The sequence below is a fragment of the Bombus flavifrons genome, chromosome 2 (genome assembly GCF_040668555.2).
Source record: "Bombus flavifrons isolate JBK064 chromosome 2, iyBomFlav1_principal, whole genome shotgun sequence".
NCBI lineage: Eukaryota > Metazoa > Arthropoda > Insecta > Hymenoptera > Apidae > Bombus > Bombus flavifrons.
The window spans coordinates 18,958,008-18,978,653 of NC_138443.1; the positions used below are offsets into that span (position 1 = coordinate 18,958,008).

The window sequence follows — 20,646 nt, forward strand, 5'->3', positions numbered from 1 at the left end:
CACGATCCAATCGTTACACCGACTCGTTTAAGCTGTTTGCCATTCGCATCTTTCACCGGCGATTGAAACACGCTACGTTTATCCTTATTTTCTTTTAATTTAAATCGTAATTCGATGTTGTATTCGAACAATTCGAACCTACTTTCATCCAAATGCTTTGTTCCTTAACTGACATTCCCTCGCATTTTTCTGGTCACAGGGTAGTGCGTTTTGGTTCCATTGGTAAGGTTCGCTAAGTGCTTTCGCTACTAAAGTGATTCCGTGAATAGAAAATGGACATTGTTGTATCGATATGTAGCATTAAGTAACATAATTAATATCAATCATATTACGTGTCTTGAATAAAGTGAAAATACTTTGATCTTAATAATAAATAGCATTCTTCTTCGCGACAAGTTCCCAAACAGATGCTCGTTTACGTGGAACTCACTGATGTATATCTATGACAAACACCTTAGGCCCTGGACTAGCATCGATCGTGTCAATTGTCTTAGTCTAGTCTATTGTATGTTGCAAAATCGATCGATCATGGCCCAAAACCATTTCGTTATTATCCTTACCTACGACGTTTATACGGTGCGATGTACAATGGCTCAGGAAAGTGTATTCGTAGAAAGATTTTACGTCAATATATTACGTGTGTTATACGAAATATTTTGAAATTTCGTCAGCACTGTAACGAAGCCCGACTACAACGATCATATCGATAAAGTTTGAAAGAAATCTGAAAATTTACACAGAAGCTGCAAGATGTTTGACGCAAGTATGTATTTCACAGAGATCGCAAAAGTATCGAAAACCATCAATTATCTACTATTTCAATAAATCAAGATATTTATTGGGATCGTATTTAACGCTTGTCACGTACTGAAGGTGTAACTACTCATCTTTTATTATAAATATGTGTTAACGTAACAAATATTTTGCAATTTCTATGTACATTATCAGATTCTCGTTAGAGCGTTAATGCAATCGTAAAATATTTTGTATAATGCATACAATATACAGGGTGATTGGTAACTGGTGGTACAAGCGGAAAGGGGGTGATTCTACGCGAAAAAAGAAGTCGAAAATATAGAATAAAAATGTTTCGTTCGAGGCTTTGTTTTCGAGAAAATCGACTTTGAATTTTCGCTCGGTACGCGTGCACTTATCACGTCTCGTTATAACGGATCTCACTGTAGATTTTTAAAAAAATTAAAAAAAAAAAAAAATTTGTATTCTATATTTTCGACTTCTTTTTAGAATCACCCCCTTTCCGCTTGTACCACCAGTTACCAACCACCCTGTATATAGCAATTTTTATGATAAGTATTCAAATACTTTCGTGAGCCGCTGTATATGCAGGATTAGAAGTTGTCGACACGATCGAAATACAATCTCGACGTATGACCTGTACACCGGACTGTACCAATGTTTCTCCTTCGAGCCGACAGAAAGACAGCACGGGTCTCAATTTCTCTCCAGCTTGAGACGATCTATATACACGTGATATGTCACCGATTTACCGGGACGGATATTACCGGAATGACCAGCGAAGATATCAAACGGGAACGAGGAAAATACTATTCGAAAACGAAAGCTTTCGGGCTATGACTTCAACAACCATATGCGCATGATACAAAGCGGGTATTTCTGTCCAACGTGTGAAATATCGCGTGAACGATACGTATATCGAACTTTGATAGCTTGAAACGTTGCAGAGGCAAAGACTGTTCGTGGTTTAGCTCCGATTTCTGTATAGAAGTATTAAGAACACAGAATCGGATAAGTTCGAGATCGATATTAATCCTGCCTCGTTAACCGTCGTTTTAACTGAAAAGGAAGATTTTTAACGGTTTAGAAAAGTCGTTAGCGTGAAATTTAAACGAAAAGATCATACGTATTTTAATAAATTGATGCGAAGGTAGACCACTTTCCATTTTCGACGTTACAACGGCTGGTATATAACTTGAAAATTCACAAACGCGAAGTTTAATGGACTGGAATCATACGGGAACATCAAACTCTTTGCAAGCAGGAAACGTCGGATACGGCTGATCACCCAGTAATTGATTATTTTGTCGATAATGACAACGGAATATGAAGGGCTATTAAAGCGATCCTTTAACGTACAAGGAACACGCGAAATTCCCCGGGATAGCAGGAAGGTTCGAGATAGTTGATAAGGTCGCTTTGAATAACGATCGAATAACGACACATTAAGTAAAAGCATCATTTTCAAGACGACAAATCTCTTCATTTTTCAAGGCCCGTGAAAGGTTAAAAAGACCATGAAACTCGCTACACAATGGATGGATCAATTTCTCGGCTCGCTTTGCACGATTGAACTAGTTATTAGTGAAATTTTACAAGTCACAAGTTACCAGAACAAATACACTCTCTCTTGTAGCGGTAACAATTTTCATAATGTAAGAAATTCAACTGTACAAACAAATTTAAGAAACTACACACCGTATGATTATTCTACGTGATGTAAAATTGCAAAGTTGTCAAACACAAGTCTATGATCTACTACTTGTGACTTGTCAATTTATTAATATTCTTAGTCAATGAATTATTATGCAAGAGGACCTCGAATTAAACGTGCACCACCGGATGTTTGCGCGCAGCAACGCAAACAGACGTTTTTCAAACTGTTCGTCTTCCAGTATTTAATACTAAAATCTCGATATACAAGTTCACTGATTGTTCGAAGTTCATGATACGATACAAAATATATAGAAAACGATCTGGTCTTGGTTACAGTGAAAAATAGAGCAATCGATCGATACGTTCATAATTGAATCGTTCGATGACACGGTCGATGAAATTGTTCGTCCGTTTAAAAACTTAAACCTTATGGCACCGCGTCAGGTAGAGCAATTAGAGCCCAGCATCGTCATTGAGACAAAGACGCTGAAGGTTGTCCCGATTGGTTCAGTGAGAGCCCCGCGCGACGAATAAAAAGGACGGCGATCAAGATCTCGCTAATAAATTAGCGAAACCTTCGACGAACTTTTCGTCAGTGAGGGTTCTTCATCATCTTCAAAGGATCGCGCATGTAACGGGCGAAAACTTCCTTCTTAAACGTCTCGAAGTGCTTCCTGTTGGCACTGTTCTGTCGTTCGCGCCAAGCTGGTCTGGTCTTTCTTGTCTGTAGACCCCAGTGACCCGTGAATACTGGAGAGAGAACCTTGAATTGGTATCCGGCCACGTACATCTCGTACACCTAGTCAGAAAAGAGAAATCATTCTTTAAAGATAACAAGTTTGTGATATTTCGTCGTCGTTGATATTGACAGAGCTTCGGAAAATAAGTTTCAGGAACTTTTCCTGCAGATCTGAAACTTATCGAGTTCCAGAGTCTGAGGACTTGTCATAGAAAAATCTGACGAATATAATGTACGTGTGAAATTTCGATTAGTAGCGAAATTTCATTAACGCTTTAGTGAGATACACTACTAACTAGCGCTATTATACACTTAAAAAATTAGTATTTAGCAAGCGCGTTAAACAAACAAATAGATGCTAAAGAAAGCTCCTCTAAATATTGAGATTTATTAAAGCAATGGATAACCGACGGTTGAATGTATCTTTTTCAATGAAAATCTTGTAACTCTTGCGTACTTGATGCCAACAAATTTTTTAAACGTTTCATACAACACATGTAATATATTCATAAAATGTCGCTGTAAGTTTTCAAATATCTTTGTGGCTCACCGTCATAAAACATTTTCGTAAGCGTCCTTTTGAAAGAAATATTCCAACATTTTACAAGCACATCAAGGATAGAATGATACCGAATACAAACGTGATTTGTATCCAAGTACCTTAACTTTGTACAGCGTCGTAAATTTAAACAGAATTTTATTTACAAGTAGCGAACGTACGATATCGAAATTTGTATTCTTTGTAAATTGTTGAAGTAATTACTTCAAGAAAAACTCTACATCTTTACTTTTGTATATCCGTGACTTGGAGACCGCTGTTACGAAGAGAATAGAATTTAGTAAAACAAAACAATATTCTAAATAAGGAGAGGTCCATATTATTCTATGTATTATTGAATATAAATTATGTTTTGGGTTACAAGGTCTAGAAACAAAGGAGCTACAAGCAGATTTCTATTGCTGTTTCTTGTAGTCTTTAGCTAGAGCTACAAGGTTAACTTTTCTGGTAATATTCTTTGCTATAAATATATGAACGTCCTCCCTATCGCTTCTATCGTATTGTAACACGTATCGTATTGTAAGAGCGAGAATTCGGATCAGCATACATTATACTTATACTTATACCTTTATTTATTTCAATATATTTTTCTGTTACAAATTCATCCACTCGTTCTTCTGTCAGTCAACCTCAACGTAAGTGATACGTGAAGACCACAGGGCTCATTTGGAATTGTTACATGGAATATCTCGTTACGCGCATCCGAAATCCAATTTTAGGATCGTATATTTTAAAATAAAGTAGAAGAAACATATTCCGCGTAAATATATTAAAACGTATGCGATAGAAGCGTGTATGCAAGCATGCGAAGGAGAACGAATTCGGTCGGTTTGCTGTACCGAAATTCGAATTTATGTTTTTCGTTTACTCAACGACTGTTCATGACAATCGGGTTATCCAAACCGTCGATGGTTAGATTCACGGTAAGCCGAATATTTTAGACGACACAAAAGTATAAATACATGTAATATCAAAAAAAAAAAGAAAGGGGTATACGCTTGGTCTATCATATATTTAAGTTGGAGTTTTCTCGGGATAGTATAAGTTGTAAATTTAAAGTATAAACTAAGAATCGTAAGAGTGCTGGGGAAAAGAGAAAGAGAGAGAGAGAGAGTTAAGTAAGAGTGTATGCCTTGGTGACGTCAAAGAGAAATGAATAAAGGAGTGAGAGAAGGGTGCGAGGGTCGAGGGTCAGCATCTTTTGACCTGGGAAGACAGAAGTTGCGAGCCGAATGTTAGAATAAGACGTACGAAGATATCGTAGTCAGTTTTTGCATTGGGTATTGCTTGTTAAAATAAAACTAAACTTCGCTTCAAATAGAACATCCTTTCTTGTCCTTACTCTAGACTATTCAGATACTACATACATCGTTTCGTTAAAACATGTTTTAAATAAGGAATTATGGAGAGATATTAGGAAGGAATGGATTATGATCAGAAGGCAGCCACAACTTTAAAACTTCTTGTTGATGTAAAGTATTAAAAAATCAGTTACCTATAAACTGTAAGAGTTCCAAATGCTTAGTCCATATATTCATTGTAATTAACATTGATCTAATTATCGTTATGCTTTATACGTCACTGCTGATAGAAGATAGATTTACAAATACTTGCTTACACTAACTGACCGCATATCCAAAATATATAAATAATAAAATGACCAGTTTCAATAGCACGTCAAATATCTAAATGTTCCACAAATTCAGCGCTCTTAAACTGGAACGTAAAATAAACGTTAGCAAGATATTTGTCAGAAACAATTCGTTGCGCTTCGTGTTCTCGCGCGCTTTTAACTTCTTCGTGAAATTGAAAAAGTAGTTTTACGCCTGCTGCATGCACCATACATAAGAGAAATACTATGGAAACGTAGCTACACAATGGCTGGCTAAAGCTAAAATTATATTGCCCCATAGTTTCTTCCGCTTAGTGCGTTTCGTAAGTTTTTTGCATTGTGGCGTGGAAATCACGGCGAAAGTTTGAGAAAATGTGCCGTAGATATCGCTCGAACAGTGACATTCCCACGGGAAACACGGTGTTTCCGACATTACAGCAACAGGAATAGTAAGGAGGAAGAGAACACGGCTGGCAATCTCGCCCCCGGTCCGCCAACTGAGACAGGTCAGACAGACCTAACAGACGGGATCCGGCATTTCTCTTCTCCAGTATAGATGCGTCTTCGTGAATAATCATACGTAACAATGGCGAGTCATACGTGACAGCTGCACGTAAAGCTGGTAGACACGTTGTGATTATCAAGACGGAAATGATATTGTAGCTGTTTCGACGTTTGATTCGTAATTGTACGAAAGTTATAGCTGTACAAACGTACCGAGCAATACGAAATTGTGCTATTGTAATACATATACAAAGTAATTTTCAATAACGAAATGTAACATACATATGCGAATCTATCGATCGGTATAGGTCTTAAAGTAATTAACTTCTTTGTCTAGCAAGATTGGTGAGATATTTTTTTTTTTTTTTTTTTTTTTTTTTTAGAGAGAGAGATGTGTTTCGAAAATGATTGTGATCGTAAACATACGTAACAGGGTTAAAAGTGCGTTCAAATTATAAATAATACTGCAAGTATAAAACGGTTGAGAATGAAGAATAGAAATTGAAAAACCTGTCACGAGCGTGTTTATTACGTATATTCATCGCGTTAGTTGTGTTTATTAATACTTATAACATAGTTTACATTAAATGGTAAAAAGAAAGTTATTCGATTATTCGAACAGAGTATTATCACGATCAGTTCAGATATAATCTGGATTCCATAGCATTAAATTTAGCTTGTAACTAACAATAAGTTGAAAATCTAGGTCGTAATCATATTCAAACTAACGATACAAAAGGTATCGTTTCACATCTTCATGTTCTAATCTGTTTCGTCCAAAAAAACAATTGACGACAGACTTTTCTCATATCACACTGTAAACTGCATTGTTCAACAGTATTTTTAAAAAGTATTTTTAAAAAGTTACAAATTAATAATTCACAATTACAAAAGATTTCGAAAGTTGCATAATGCATGGCGAAGAAAAGTATCGTTCTATGCAAATAGTTCTTCAAAACAGATTTTAACGAATCGCGAAGGAGATAATGAAAAGAAGACGGCTCCAGAAGGATGATATAATGAGATTCATTAGACCGCACACGACGTGGGTATGGTCGTAATTAATGTAGAGAAATGCAGGATCCGCACAGCGGAAACGCGCCAATAACGCCTCTGACGACGTCCAAAGTAATTGATAGACGGCGTCTAATCTTCAGTTCACTGTTTCGGAGACAACCAGTGAATAATTATATGTACGCAGCGGCAGGATGACATAGTGCTATGGTTTTCGAAATGAGAATTGTATTAATCACGTCAACTTTGATCGTAAGAACAGAGAGACATCGGCGAAACGTCATCGTCCAATCAACCAAATGTAACTTCATCGACGCATCCATAAATGCTAACAAATTTTTCTACGAATAACTGATAACGATTTATGGGCCAAACGTTAATATAATCATAGAATACAGGTAACAATTGAGAGATATGAGATAAACTATGAGAATTAATTAACTTAAATAAAGTTAGATTAAATATCATTCAATTAAATAATTTTAGGAAGTCTACTTTTTTTATTGCTTTAACTTCCAGGAAATCCGAAATATAAATTCTTGGAAAATTCTGGAATGCTTATCGATATTATATATTTATTCGTTATTATATTTCCGTTACGTTAAATATTTGAAAGTTTCGATAAAAGTAAAACTTGCGAGGTAAGGAATTCAAGAGTGAACTTCTTCTTAGATCTTCGATAGCCCCGTTTTCCTTCAATGAATCAATAAATTATCTAAAATTAAATTTAAAGAATTAAGTCAAATCGTACGGTTAAACTAAATTTGATTCCTACATTAAAACGATGTGTTCGCTTAACAAAATTTAGTAAATTATCAGCAGAATTTCTAGGTACATTATGAACTTTAATCAGGGAAGTCTGATGACTAGAGGTCATAAGAACAGTATGAGACTGGAAATATTAATGGCGTACAATGGTCAAGGTGAATTATGCCCGAACCTCAACCTTGGTGTAGGCACTTGCTTCGTTGATTAGTAAAACTGAATTACCCACATAACGAGCATTACACACGATTATTCGTCTTAATTAGTCAGTGGACGAGAATTAATTCCCTTTACAGCATTCCCGCGGGACACATTCTTGCGGCCACGGTGTAAAACATTTCTGGCTCTTGCAACACAAGCTACTCATGGGGCACCTGTTTGTGCCGAGTTTCAAGAGAACACAGATTGCATTAAACAACATAACGAGTTGACGTATCTTCCTAATTACCGAGACTGGACACTTTGCTTTGATCGAAGAATCCCATTTCCGCGTCACCAGAGTCTGAAATAATTCCACACTCGTATGACACGACGAGGAAAGTTTCGAGTTAATCTAGTAGTAACGAGTGAACAGCACAATTCTCTTCTTTTGTGTGGAACATTTAGAAAAAAAGTGACATACGCAAAACGCCAACCCACAAATATTACACGCAAAATAACAAATCAATTATTATCTATATATCGATCGTTTCATAATTTGACGACACGTCAGATCTTTCTTTCGAAACGATCAATATATGCAAAAGTATAATTGGTCGAACCGGAGAAAGCAAATATCGTACAGAATTGATACATTAAAGTATAATTTATCGATAGATGGCTAATAAATGATGCTGTTAACTATTATTTGCGAGGCCAAATTAAATCGTATTAGAAATTTTCGCATTTAATATGATTTATGTGTATATTCTATTGATAGAAAGAAAAAGAAAGAAGGGCAAAGTAGAGATATGAAAATTGTATAAAAAGGGGAAATGAAGCTCGCGAATAAAGTTCGTTCATTTTCAGACCAATTAAAATGTCCAAAATAGTATAAAAATATTATACGAACATGGTATTTTTTAGAATGTTAAAAATATATCATTTCATGAATTTTTATTTACTACGAATCTCGAATCTTTATTTAAACGATAAATGTTTACATTTATCGATATCCTAACTGCGAACACGCACGATTCACAAAAGAATTTTCCTTCCTTTCTACAAACAAACAAATTATTCATTCCTACCCGCTCACGTAACGTAACCAACAAAGCTTTGAATATTCGAAATTGCGGTTAGAACAAGCCACTAAAACTTTTGAAAAGCAAACGGAATTATTCAAGGAATTCAACACATACTTCCAGCCGCGTGTGCTTCATGTGGCAGTATATTCAAACGATATTCAGCCACTGTATTAATGTAAATTTACACAATTTCCGTAACTGGTAATCGTTCTTTCGTACGGCCACTAAGGGCATACTCCATTCGGTTTTGCTTGTTCCTCTCCGGATCTCTGCATTACGAAGAGGAATACAGAATGCCGAAGCGGTTTGTGTTCTCGCACTAATCATTAACCTTCGCGCACACACACGAGCACACATGCTCACGGAATACCGAATATCCTGATTATTTACAAGTATTTGCGCGTATACTAGTTGGCTGTGTGCACAAGATGCGCGTAACATTATCAAGCGGAACATGGCGAAATTATTTCTAGTCTAAAGGGAAAGGATGCGGATGACGAAACGAAGGAAATTCCCCGTTGTTACGCTTTTGCTCCCAAGTATTAAGAATTTGCGGAGCAAGTGCAGCCGATGCGTCTAATTTTCAAGAAATTACAGCTGATGACGAAGGTAGTTAAGCGCAAAAGAAATATATTTTAGAAGAAGGAAAAATGAAAGAAAAAGGAAATGAAAATGAAAGCTATGATCTTTCTATTATATTTTTTTTATTATAGTTAAAAATCTGTGTATCTAGTTTCAGTATACACTGCATCTCATAGCTACGAAACTAAAAATTGCACTTCTTAACACAGACCCGATATTCCAGCTTTAAAGTTTCAGGACATTTACTGTAATTGTTATAACGTTAAAGAAGACTATCGATGGATTGTGTTATAAACAATCAATTAACTTAATGCTTTATACGATAAAGGAGATTTAGGCTATTAATGTATCGATACTTCTAATAAAAAAAGCGTACAATTTAAAATTCATAATCTACGCCAAATATACAAAAAATAGAAAAAATAGAAGATGCTCTGAGACTTTTGTACGGGAATGTAGAAACAACGCGTCAAAATCTCATTAGATCGATGGAAAATCGAGTAGATGAACTTATTTGAAAGTGGAGCCACGTAATACTAAGCTACCCTTAAACAAATTTGCTTTTATCGTATGCCGAGTTCAATATTTGAATAATAAAATATTTTGTTATGCTGATTCTATAGCTATGAAACTAGAATAAACTTCCGCCTCTCTTATATCCAGGGATATAGTCTTCCTCTTTCTGGAGAAAAACATAATAAATTATTTCTCAATATCTATAAATCTCATGTTGAAAATGACAACGTGAGTTCGCGCTCGCCATCCACATGCAGATGCGTTAGTTATAAGAAATAGTAACTAGAAGATAGTCCTAGTTACAATCGATAGGCTTAAGATTCTTTTTTGTTTTCATCCCTAGTTTTTGTAAGAGCGTGCAATAAAGGTTTTTTTTGGCTCAGAACGGTGTGATAGATTTATCCATTCAATAATATAATAACTATTGTGATCCTACCTCTGAGTATATAGGGTGGTTGGTAACTCGTGGTACAAGCGGAAAGGGGGTGATTCTACGTGAAAAAAGAAGTCGAAAATATAGAATAAAAATTTTTCGTTCGAGGCTTTGTTTTCGAGAAAATCGACTTTGAATTTTCGCTCGGTACGCGCGCGGTACGTTATGACGGATCTCACTGTAGATCGTTGTCTCAATGGAAAAATTTACTTGGTTCCTTATCGTATTAACCACAACATATAAGAATCGAAAATCTTTGAGTGATTTAGTAGTCATGAAACACGCCGTAGTTTATATTCTAAATCGTCGAAGAACGAAAGCAGTGCTGCTAAAGTTCAACAGATTTATAACATGCGACTCCTCTTGGCCAAGCTTGGAATTCAATCTTCAAAGAACCATAAAGTATAAATATAAAAGTACAGAGAAAGCAACAGACTTTTACTTTTAAGAAATCGCAACCTTAGAGTATTAATTGAAATGTTTTACGACTACTTCCACCAATTTTATATCAAAACCATTAAATCAACGTGCTTTAAATTTAAGCCTCGAAATATCTATCATTTAAAACGATCGATTATCGACAATCTATATCTATCGTCAACGGTGCCCTGCTTTAGAAGATAATATAAAAATCAGATTTTATAAAAAAGAAAATTAAAAACAAGACTTTCTAAGATAACGATCTTCAAAGAAACAATCTTAGGTTTATGGGTTGATCGATAGTCGTTGACAGGAAATCGCAATTTTATAGCACTCGTGTCTGTCGCAGATGAAATATAAAGAAAATAGGATCGAACGTGGGTTGTTTTACATTGCGTGTGCCTTGGGGAAATGTGTTTGGGTTAATTTCACGGTTCAGCATCGACGGAGACCACCATTTCCACCGCGGTCCATTACGATCATGACATGCCACGCTACCACTCGACACACTTTATTCGATTCCTGTGTTCCTAGAATTCGGGTGACTAAATTTAACGAGGGGATAAAGACATTATCCGCGTTTAGAGGATTATGTTTCTGTCGGTTTACAAGTTCGTTTAAACGAAGATAAAAATAACGATATCCACGATAACGTATGATCGTTTCACGTTGCGAGCTTTGAAAACGGATCTTTGATGTGATAAAAAGAAGAAATACGTAGCAACATGTCGGCCGTACTACTCCAAAAAATCTAAGTATCGTTTACTTTCAATCAGACGTAAAGTTCAATATCCCCCATCTTCTATACCGTATACCAAAAAAATATCCCATAATCCGACCTCACAGAAACCTCATCTCATCTCATAAACCACGCAAGTCCACGTAATAATTCAAATCCAAGCTAGAAATTTGTAACATGTGCCTGAAAAACTTGCGTTTAACCGTAGCAAAGCTCCATTTGGTTGATCTACGACCATGTACTCAAGTTGAAGCAGAAAATGTATTTTTTTCTTTTTTTTCGAAATGGCGCGACCCTCGCTCGTCAGAGTTTCCCGTATGAATGCGTTCGTACGGAGGCCACGCATTAGGGCCACGCGTGACGATGCATTCGTAGGACCTGGGAAGTTTGGTAAACAGCGACGCATAATTTTTCAACGGGGTAGCAGAACGGCGAGGGTGGAAGCTACGCGACTAAAACCGGCGAGTGAAACTGGCGAGTGAAACCGGCGAGTAAATCTGGTAATTGAGTTTTATGCGATCGCACGTCGGTATAAATCCTGGCGAATAAGGCGGCTCCCTGTAACGTGTCTACACTTATCTTACATTTCCCACCGACATCAACGAACCTGCAGGCGGAAGGTGTGCCGATGAATAAAACCACCACAGGCAGAAGAGCGGACTGCGAAACCCCTGCATTTCGTCCGGTTCGACGCGATGGATGGGCTTAGATCTCTGCGTGTGATTTTAATGCGGGGATTTCTGTCGGTAAACTCTGTTAAGGAGATATAAGCGACTATTCTTGATGGAATCGAATAATTGGAAAAGAGGATAAATTGATCCATTATGGTTCGACGTGAATGTATAATTAATTTGGATGAATGTGATGGAAGAATTTGACGGAGAAATATAATTGAAGTTCCGTTGTGTTCATTAAGAACGTACACCGAATCTTTGCGCAAGTATTTTATTACTCGACAAGCTTTTTATCTTCCGGTTCTTTAATTAGTAGATGTTGCATTATATTCAAAAAATTCTTCTAAACTGATATGCTGTTGCCGCGACCGTAGGAAATGGCAAATTGCCAATGATCAATTCATTGTTGATTTTTACATTTTGATCAAATTAAGACACCGTTGTTACAAATCGAGTAAAGTGTCTGGACACTTACAAACGACATTGTATATCGAAATGATTAAATATAATAAAATACACGAAACGGTCGTTGTGATAAACTCTTCGATACATGAATTCATTACTGTCATTATCACGGCCGTGTATAATTAGAGCAGATCTCGCACTGGGTGATACGTAGGAAATACGGCAGTGACAAATACGTTCAGGATGGAAGCAATTATTATTTATCAACAATGATTTATATCGAAGTTAATAAACATCGTACGATGACGATCACGATAACAACAAGCTATTTTTCGTGACGAAACTAATTGCAAACAGAAGCATTCAGATCTATCGAACACGATGGTTAAAGCATCTAGTACGTTCACTGAACGACAATAATCGAATATCCATCAGAGTTAGCTTCTATTATATATAATATACGCGCGTTATTCATACACGAAAGGAGCGTATTGAAATCAATTTTTTCCCCTAATAAAACTTGCTAATAACGAGAACCATTGCGTACGATTACTATTATAGTCAATCTATAATTATCAAACACGATAAATCTTTCGTTAAATACGTCGGACTCTGATAATTAGTATCGAACATTCGATTTCCATCGAGAACTTTCATTAAACTTCAATTTTCACGAGCATCTTTCTCATTCGCGTCTGTTCTTCGCTCGAAAATACTTAGACCATCTGTATCGATGTATCTGAAGATACTCGTGCACGGTTCATCGTCGACAGTAACGTCTTTATCGGAATCGAGTTAATTACAACATATCGATAGCAGCCGGCATTCAACTGACAATTTTATCCGACTAATAAGCAGGAAACAGGAAAGAGAGGAAAGGGATATCGTGGAGAAATGGATGCATAAGAACAAAATGCCTCGCCTCGGGTTTAGAAACAACGAATCAACCCGGTTAACTTTTAATATGGTTTTAATAGTTAATTTTTTTGACGAAATTTCATTCGCCAGACACCTACGAAAAGAAGGAAAAAAAAGAGAGGAAAGACGAGAGAGAGAGAGAGAGAGAAAGGGAAGGATTCCCTCGACCCGTGGAAATAACTTCGTGCTTCGTTCATTTTCAATGAACTCGAATCGTCGAATCGTGCCATTGAAGCCGAACTGCTTCCTGATTGAGGACTCGCGCCAACGTAATCGCTCAATCGACGAGCACGAGCGAACCAAACGAGGCCGACCAGCATCTTCCTTTCCTTCGAATCGCGCTACCTGCACGCGGCCTGACCGTACCATGGACACGCTCGCGTGTCTCGCCACTCACAGCTATGGAATTCCACGCTGTCCAATCAATTTCATAGCCGATCGAAAGTCAATCTTCGAAATGAACGTCGAAAGATCAATATTGAAACGAGTCGCTTCGAAATTCATTGAGACGACGAGACGTTTGTTGCGAGAGTGCAATATTTTGAAAAGCATAGCTCACGAGCTGTTCCTTCGCGTGTGCATTCGATCGTATTGTTGGGACAAGAGTCGCGAGTAAAATGTTCCGTTGTTGGATTTTCATTTTTCATAAAGATGAATCGATAACACAGACTTTGAGTGAAAAATACCGATTGAAAACTCGATGCATAATTCAGAACGCAATCTTTGTTTGTTGTGTAAATTTGCGAGATCAAAGATTGGCAAATGCAATACAAAAATTGAAGATTTCTTCGTCTCCGTGTTATTTGATAGTTAAAAGAATGTGCTTGAAAATCACGTAATTCAGAAGAAACAGAACGAGCTGTTCGGTTCGAAGATACGAGCTTCTAGCGGTAGATGACAAATTCACGAAGTTTTGTGAATATCTAATATGGAAAATGTGATAATTAATACTTGTGAAATCGATATATTTCGAGAAAGCTGAGATTGTAATATTTTTGATGTAAATATTTTTCAAGAGAACTTCATAACCAAATGTAATAAAAAGACAATTTAATTCATGTGCGATTGGTTGACAAAGTATTGGATATTTAATCGCTCCCATATGAAGAATAAAAAATGTGACATATCATATTTCTCGCCTGTGGTCTTGAAATGTGTTAGTGCAACGTTAGCCTTTGACGACTTAAAGTATCATTTAATGTGAAATATTTGATCAAATATTTGTTTAATTTGTACATATTGTTGAACCGGTATACCATTGAACCGGAATAAACAAAAACGTTACTTCATTCATTCATTGAAACGATTTCTATTAAACGACTCTATTAAAAGACTGCCATCGATCGTATTCACGAGCCACCTAATTGTCTAACCGAACATACAACGAGTCTCGTTCACCGACCCGATTCGATTTTATCTCGGCGTTCGTACGCGAAGCGCCGGAAACGTGTTGCTCTGGTCGGAGGCGGCGAAACAACGTGCGTGCCGAACAAAAAGGTGAAAAAAGTTGGTGGGCGATGCGTTTGGCGACGGATGGGGACAGGATAGGTGCGGCAAAACAGGCAGGAGGGAAAAGGACAAAACGGGCCAAACCAAGGAGCACGAAGGTCGAGGAAAACTGGTTGCTCGGCGAAAAAATAGCGCTACAGGATTGTATCGGATCACGAAGGTGAGAGACGAACAGGCGGGCAGCTGTGGGTTCAAGTACAACGAAATACAAGAGGGTAGGAAAAGCGAACGATATCCATTCTCATTCCTCCGTGGGGAGTGGATGTTGTGCGAACGAACCGCAGAGAAGACGCGAATACCAATGTACGGGGCACGTAGTTCTCGGCACGAAGAGCGTGTTACGCTTGCAACCGTACACCAGCTTACATTCGCGCCTGTGTACGCCTGTTTCGCGCCGGTGTTACCACGTTACGTAGCCATGTAGATTTATACCCGTTTTATTGCCGTCGCTGCGGCATACTTGCTTTTACGAATACGGCGAACTACGGTCGCTGTCCGGATTTTCGCCGCGCGATGGAATTTCGTTATTTCCACCGAGGCAAGCCCGAACGGCACCATTCCGTGAACGTCGACGTCGTTGGAAAAACTTCGATACTTTATCCCATTGGTACGACGCATCACGCGTGTCTACATGCATTTTCACGCCTTCTCTTGTATCGTTAGGTTTTGCGGTTTAGTTTATCACTGTTGATCGGTGATGATATCGCGTTACGAGAATACCTACGCGTCTTAAAGGTAAAGGCAAGGATGTTATAAAAGGAAGCTTACGACAGAAAAATAATTTAAAGACATTTTTTATTTAGAATTTGGTGTAAAATTATTGTAGAAGGGAAATCGCGTGGAAATCAGTGTGGAGTAATGGTGCTAGAAAGTGGAAGATTTATCGGTCGAGATACTACTGCTACGCCGTCTGCCCTATGCGACCTTATTCTACTGCCGTACGAGGAACAAGAGATATAGAAGATTTGTTCGAGTCTCGAATTTTTTTTTTTTTACGATGCATTGAGCGTAACGTAGAACACGTACAACGTGTCATTCATAGTCTCTAGCAGCACTGTGCGTACGTGTGAGTGTGTATGTGTGTGTGTATGAAACCGGTACAATACGGAGAGGTACGGTACTTTTCCATTTTGATATAATATACCGATGTTTTCAGAAAAAAGCATACCAATGATATTTTAATATACAGCTCAATCGTGCGTAGTAAATCTCACCCCAATAATAAACAAACCATTATATACAGATTAAAAATGGTTAAACATGAAATTTATCAATAACAAAAATGGCCTATTCTCTAACTTTCGAATGAAGCGTTTTCCCATCAGATTCTACTTTTCACTATCATAGTACCAAATTTTTGTAGCCATATGAAAGTACCACTCAATGCTACGAAACTTATTATTCTCGAAACTAATAAATTAGTATCTGAATGTTATAAATAATAAGTAGGATAGCGTGTCGTTTAGAATCCAATCAAAGTCACGTTTCTAAACTATTCGAGGAGATTGGAAGAGTCTCCAGTCAACCTAAGTTTAACAAATTACTCGATGCTCGTTCTAAAACATCAACGAACAACGAAAGTGCTGTTTGGAACGCGAATTAGCTCGTTTCCGGACACTAAAACGTAAGCAACGTCCGTGCTCGATATACGAGCGTTCGGCGGGAAACGTATCAAGTTTAAATTGAATAATGCTTGTACTGTAAAATGGGCCTCCATAGCGCGATAACGCCTACAACGATAATATGTAATTCGATTAATATCCTTGGCGCGTGGGAGTTGCTCATACTCCCGAACTATCGCGTGTGCCTCTCGTGTACTCGATCAGTTTCCTCCCGATATTCCTCCGATTCTCGTTAATCGTCATTCTCTCTATGACGACGGTTGTGCGAATATAAATTTATATTATATTATCATTTCATCACGTTTTATACTTTTATACTTTTTATTTTTTATAATTTATACTTTTTCGAATTTCCTTGACATCGAAAAAGTAAAATCGCAGATGTGATTATACGCTTTTATTTTAGTTCTTTTATGCTACATATACGCATAATATTAATAACATTCTGCTATATACAATAACGTTATACTTTAGCAAGTTGTTGATTAATTAAAGGAGCAATGTATTTATCGTTGATAAAAACTAGTTTCGAGTCTTAATGTGTTATGCTTTGCTTGCAACATTATCCAAACGCTATCCAAACACTGTTCGGAGAAATAGACTTCTGCTCTTATGAAGTAACGAGCAAATAATTTTTCTCTCAGGCCAAAAACAAATTTGATCGCAAAAGAATTAGAACCGTCAAACGAAATTCTATTTATATTCTATATTCTATTTTATATTAATTCTATTTTCTTAATAATTCTTAATAATAATAATATTGTCTTAATAATTCGTTACGCTAGTATGACGCCATCGACTAAAGAAAAATACATAAAATAGAATAAGAGCAGCATGAGGAATACATACCTGAGTGTTTCTTGTATATCCGTAACCCATAAACCTCTCGTCATGAGCCGGGACAATATCCTTTGCCACGTAAAATGGTTCGTAAAGGAATTCGAAGTTCGTCACATCGTGACTGATGTACACCTTGCCAGTTTTTACGTTGCCGAAGTTTTTATGATTCACAGATGTATCTAGTATCCACCTAAACGAACAAGAGTATGCACGTTATAAATATATAAAATTATTCATTATTTAGGAAGAGAGTAACAAAAGACGTAAAAACTAATAAAAATATTAGCAAGATTAACAGCGATATATAGTCCTTTTCGTATCTCTGTCCGATCCCGCGAAAACTTTCAACGTTTGAAAAATATCTTTTGCATAAAATTTGAAAGAAAAAAGTACGCATACCGATAACAATTCCTTTATACTTTCTTCGAACTTTGCAAACTTTTGAAGAGTAGAAAAAATTAATGGATAAAATTGCAAACGATTGAAAGACTGAAAAGACAAATGATTAAAAAGTACTGACCTGGTAAAATTGGTGGCAAACTGATTGTGGATGAAGACCTTCTGATGGAAAGGTCTGGCCAGTCCCTTTCTCGCTAGCCTAACCAATTCCGTCTTGTTTTGTGGAAATCTGACGCGCGAGTCCAGCTCGTACGTCGGTATCACGTAGGCGCACTTATCACAGGTATCAGTCCTCAGAAATTCGTCCAGAGCGCCGGTCAAATTAAAGCTCGGCACGATATCTACGTCCGTCAAGAACACGTAATCTGACTGGCAATTTTTCCTCGCCAAGTTCCTCATGTGGTTCTGGGGATAGACGTTTCGTATCCGCCAGTTTGTCTGCTCGTTGGAAATCCCGTTCATCAACTCGTTCAGTGTTCCCTCTGGTTTGGCACAATCTACCACCTCTGGCAGCTCGAATTCTCGTGGCTGCCTCTTCGGCGGTCTAACCCTTGGCACAGCCAAGGAAAAAGCGACTCTTTCCCGTATCGGTTCGTAACACTTCCTAAGGTAAATCAGGTACTTCTGAAGAACCTCGAACTCTTCGTCACCAGCTGCGTACAAAGCCACCGACATCGGCCCGGTCCAATGATGAGCCGCCTGAACGACCGAATGCAGCTTCTCGACCGAGCTCTGTGTGGCCAGGCAAACACGATACGCCTGTGATAACTCGACGAAACTAGATCCAACGAGAACGTGGTCGAACGTTCGAAACATTCTACGAGCGTCCCATCTGCCGAGCTTTATGTTCAATTTTAAACCATTCGCGTCAGCTGGCAACGGTTGGTAATCTTGTGTAACGCAGTCCGACTGCTGTTGCTCCTGCTGCTCTTTGATTAAGGTAGCGAGGTTCCATTCGCTTACAGCGTTTGATTCCAAATCCCTGGGTACTTCGTCCGGGATACAGGTTTCCGACTGCAGCAACAGGAAAGTCAATAGCATATTTGAGAGAGCCAGGACAACCACGCTGGTCAGACTGAGGTTCCATGGTCGACATCCCAACTGCATATGAAAGTCAGAAAGTTCGCTAGTTTAATAAACCGTCGATTACCTTGACGTAATGGTGATCAAAGAATATGCGAAAATGAAGCAATTAACGCGATCCCGTTCCCTGCAAACTATTGGTTCACGGACGAATAGATCTTTTATCGAAATGTTATTTTCTATGTTGCTCAAGTAAGGTACAGTGGCTACAAAAAGTATCTAGACGTATTCTCATTTTCCGATGAAACGTTTCTTTTTTTTCAGGATCTACATCTCGCTTTCTTACTATAAAATTTCTATAGTCACACGGGCAAACTATCAAACGATACGAAATTCAATACATGTACTTGAACCTAATCACTTAGTATGTAAGTGTCGTAGTAAAAACGATTTTCTTGATTAAACACTTTTTATTGCAAGCTTTTACGTATAAAATATTGTATTATTGCAGTATTGAAACAAGTTAAAAGTATATTGATATGCGACAAGAGGACGAAAATACGCATATTCTTCGCAATAACAAGTGTAAAGAGAAAATAAAGAAAGTGTATCGTTTATATCATACGAAACTTAAAGGTCGAGCGAAATATGAGCCGCGATTATGACTTTCGAAGTTTGTTCACCAGAGTTCCCAAGCAAAAATCGTGCCACAGCTATTTCACTGCAAAACACTGAATAAACAAGTTTTACGATAAGGAACGAAGTCTTTGGCAACGGTATATTGGGTCTGTCTAAAACAGAGTCAGCTTGCCTGTTTTATCGTCCTAATTACCACGTTGTCGGTTTCTTGTTACTACCAGCAGAAACGCAAGAATAAAATATCAAACATTCGTGAACTGGGAGATGTTAAAATATAACTCAACGTCACTGTATTTTATCTTCCTTGCAATTATCAAACTTCTCTTCCCCCAGTTCTAATTTTTAATAACAATTTTGTACTCTTAACAAATATGATATATGTTAGATATATATATGCTGCATGATATATAACTAATTATAATCAGATATATCTATTAACACCCTCATAATTAATAACAATCCGCATGATTAAATGCATATATATATATATAAATTATTAAAAATTCGATGAATAAGAGATAGATAAATAGTAAATACGATCTAATTGAAAGAACGTAAAACGTACGGAATATGTGAAATATATTTATATTAATTTGCTTCATTAAATATATTTAACTTTAAATTTAAGCGCTCGTAGCAATAAAAATATCGTGTCTGAAAAGATGACTGATGAAATGTGGAATGACTTTTATAAAATCGTGTTTCAGAGGAAAAAAAACAATAAAACAGAACGTACCTACGTAACCTACAGGGATTGCAAGGTTTAATGAAGTTCTACTACGCAAATAGTATCTTTCTTTTCCATGATAAGACTTCATTAAACATTCCTCGTCTCAAAGGATTCTATTTCTGCTACCGTGCATAAAATAAAAAGCAATTTAAACAATTACTTTGCGCAAATTTTATGAACACCACTCGATCCGATCTGTTTAAAAAAAGATAAGAACGTACTATTGGAAACAAACTAAATTTTTAACAAATTTCTTCATGTTATTATTACCATTCCCCCTAACGTTATATTTTCGTTTCATTTTACAATTCATTTACTTTACCTTCTCTATACAAGAAACTAAAGTCCCGCTATATTACACTTCAC

The 20,646-nt window shown here is 37.2% G+C and overlaps 1 protein-coding gene across 2 annotated transcripts in view; it reads right to left on the minus strand.

Moving 5' to 3' along the window:
- Positions 1-1,248: 1,248 nt before the first annotated feature.
- The window catches only part of LOC138189419 (beta-1,4-glucuronyltransferase 1), a 34,883-nt gene continuing 15,485 nt past the window's right edge, over positions 1,249-20,646 (minus strand). For both annotated transcript variants that reach the window (XM_069131478.1, XM_069131485.1), the window contains exons 2-4: positions 18,010-18,989; positions 17,499-17,679; positions 1,249-3,211 (exon numbers count right to left, since the gene is read on the minus strand). In XM_069131478.1, coding sequence (XP_068987579.1) covers positions 3,005-3,211; positions 17,499-17,679; positions 18,010-18,989 — 1,368 coding nt within the window. In that variant the 3' untranslated portion in view covers positions 1,249-3,004. The remainder of the gene's footprint in view (positions 3,212-17,498; positions 17,680-18,009; positions 18,990-20,646) is intronic.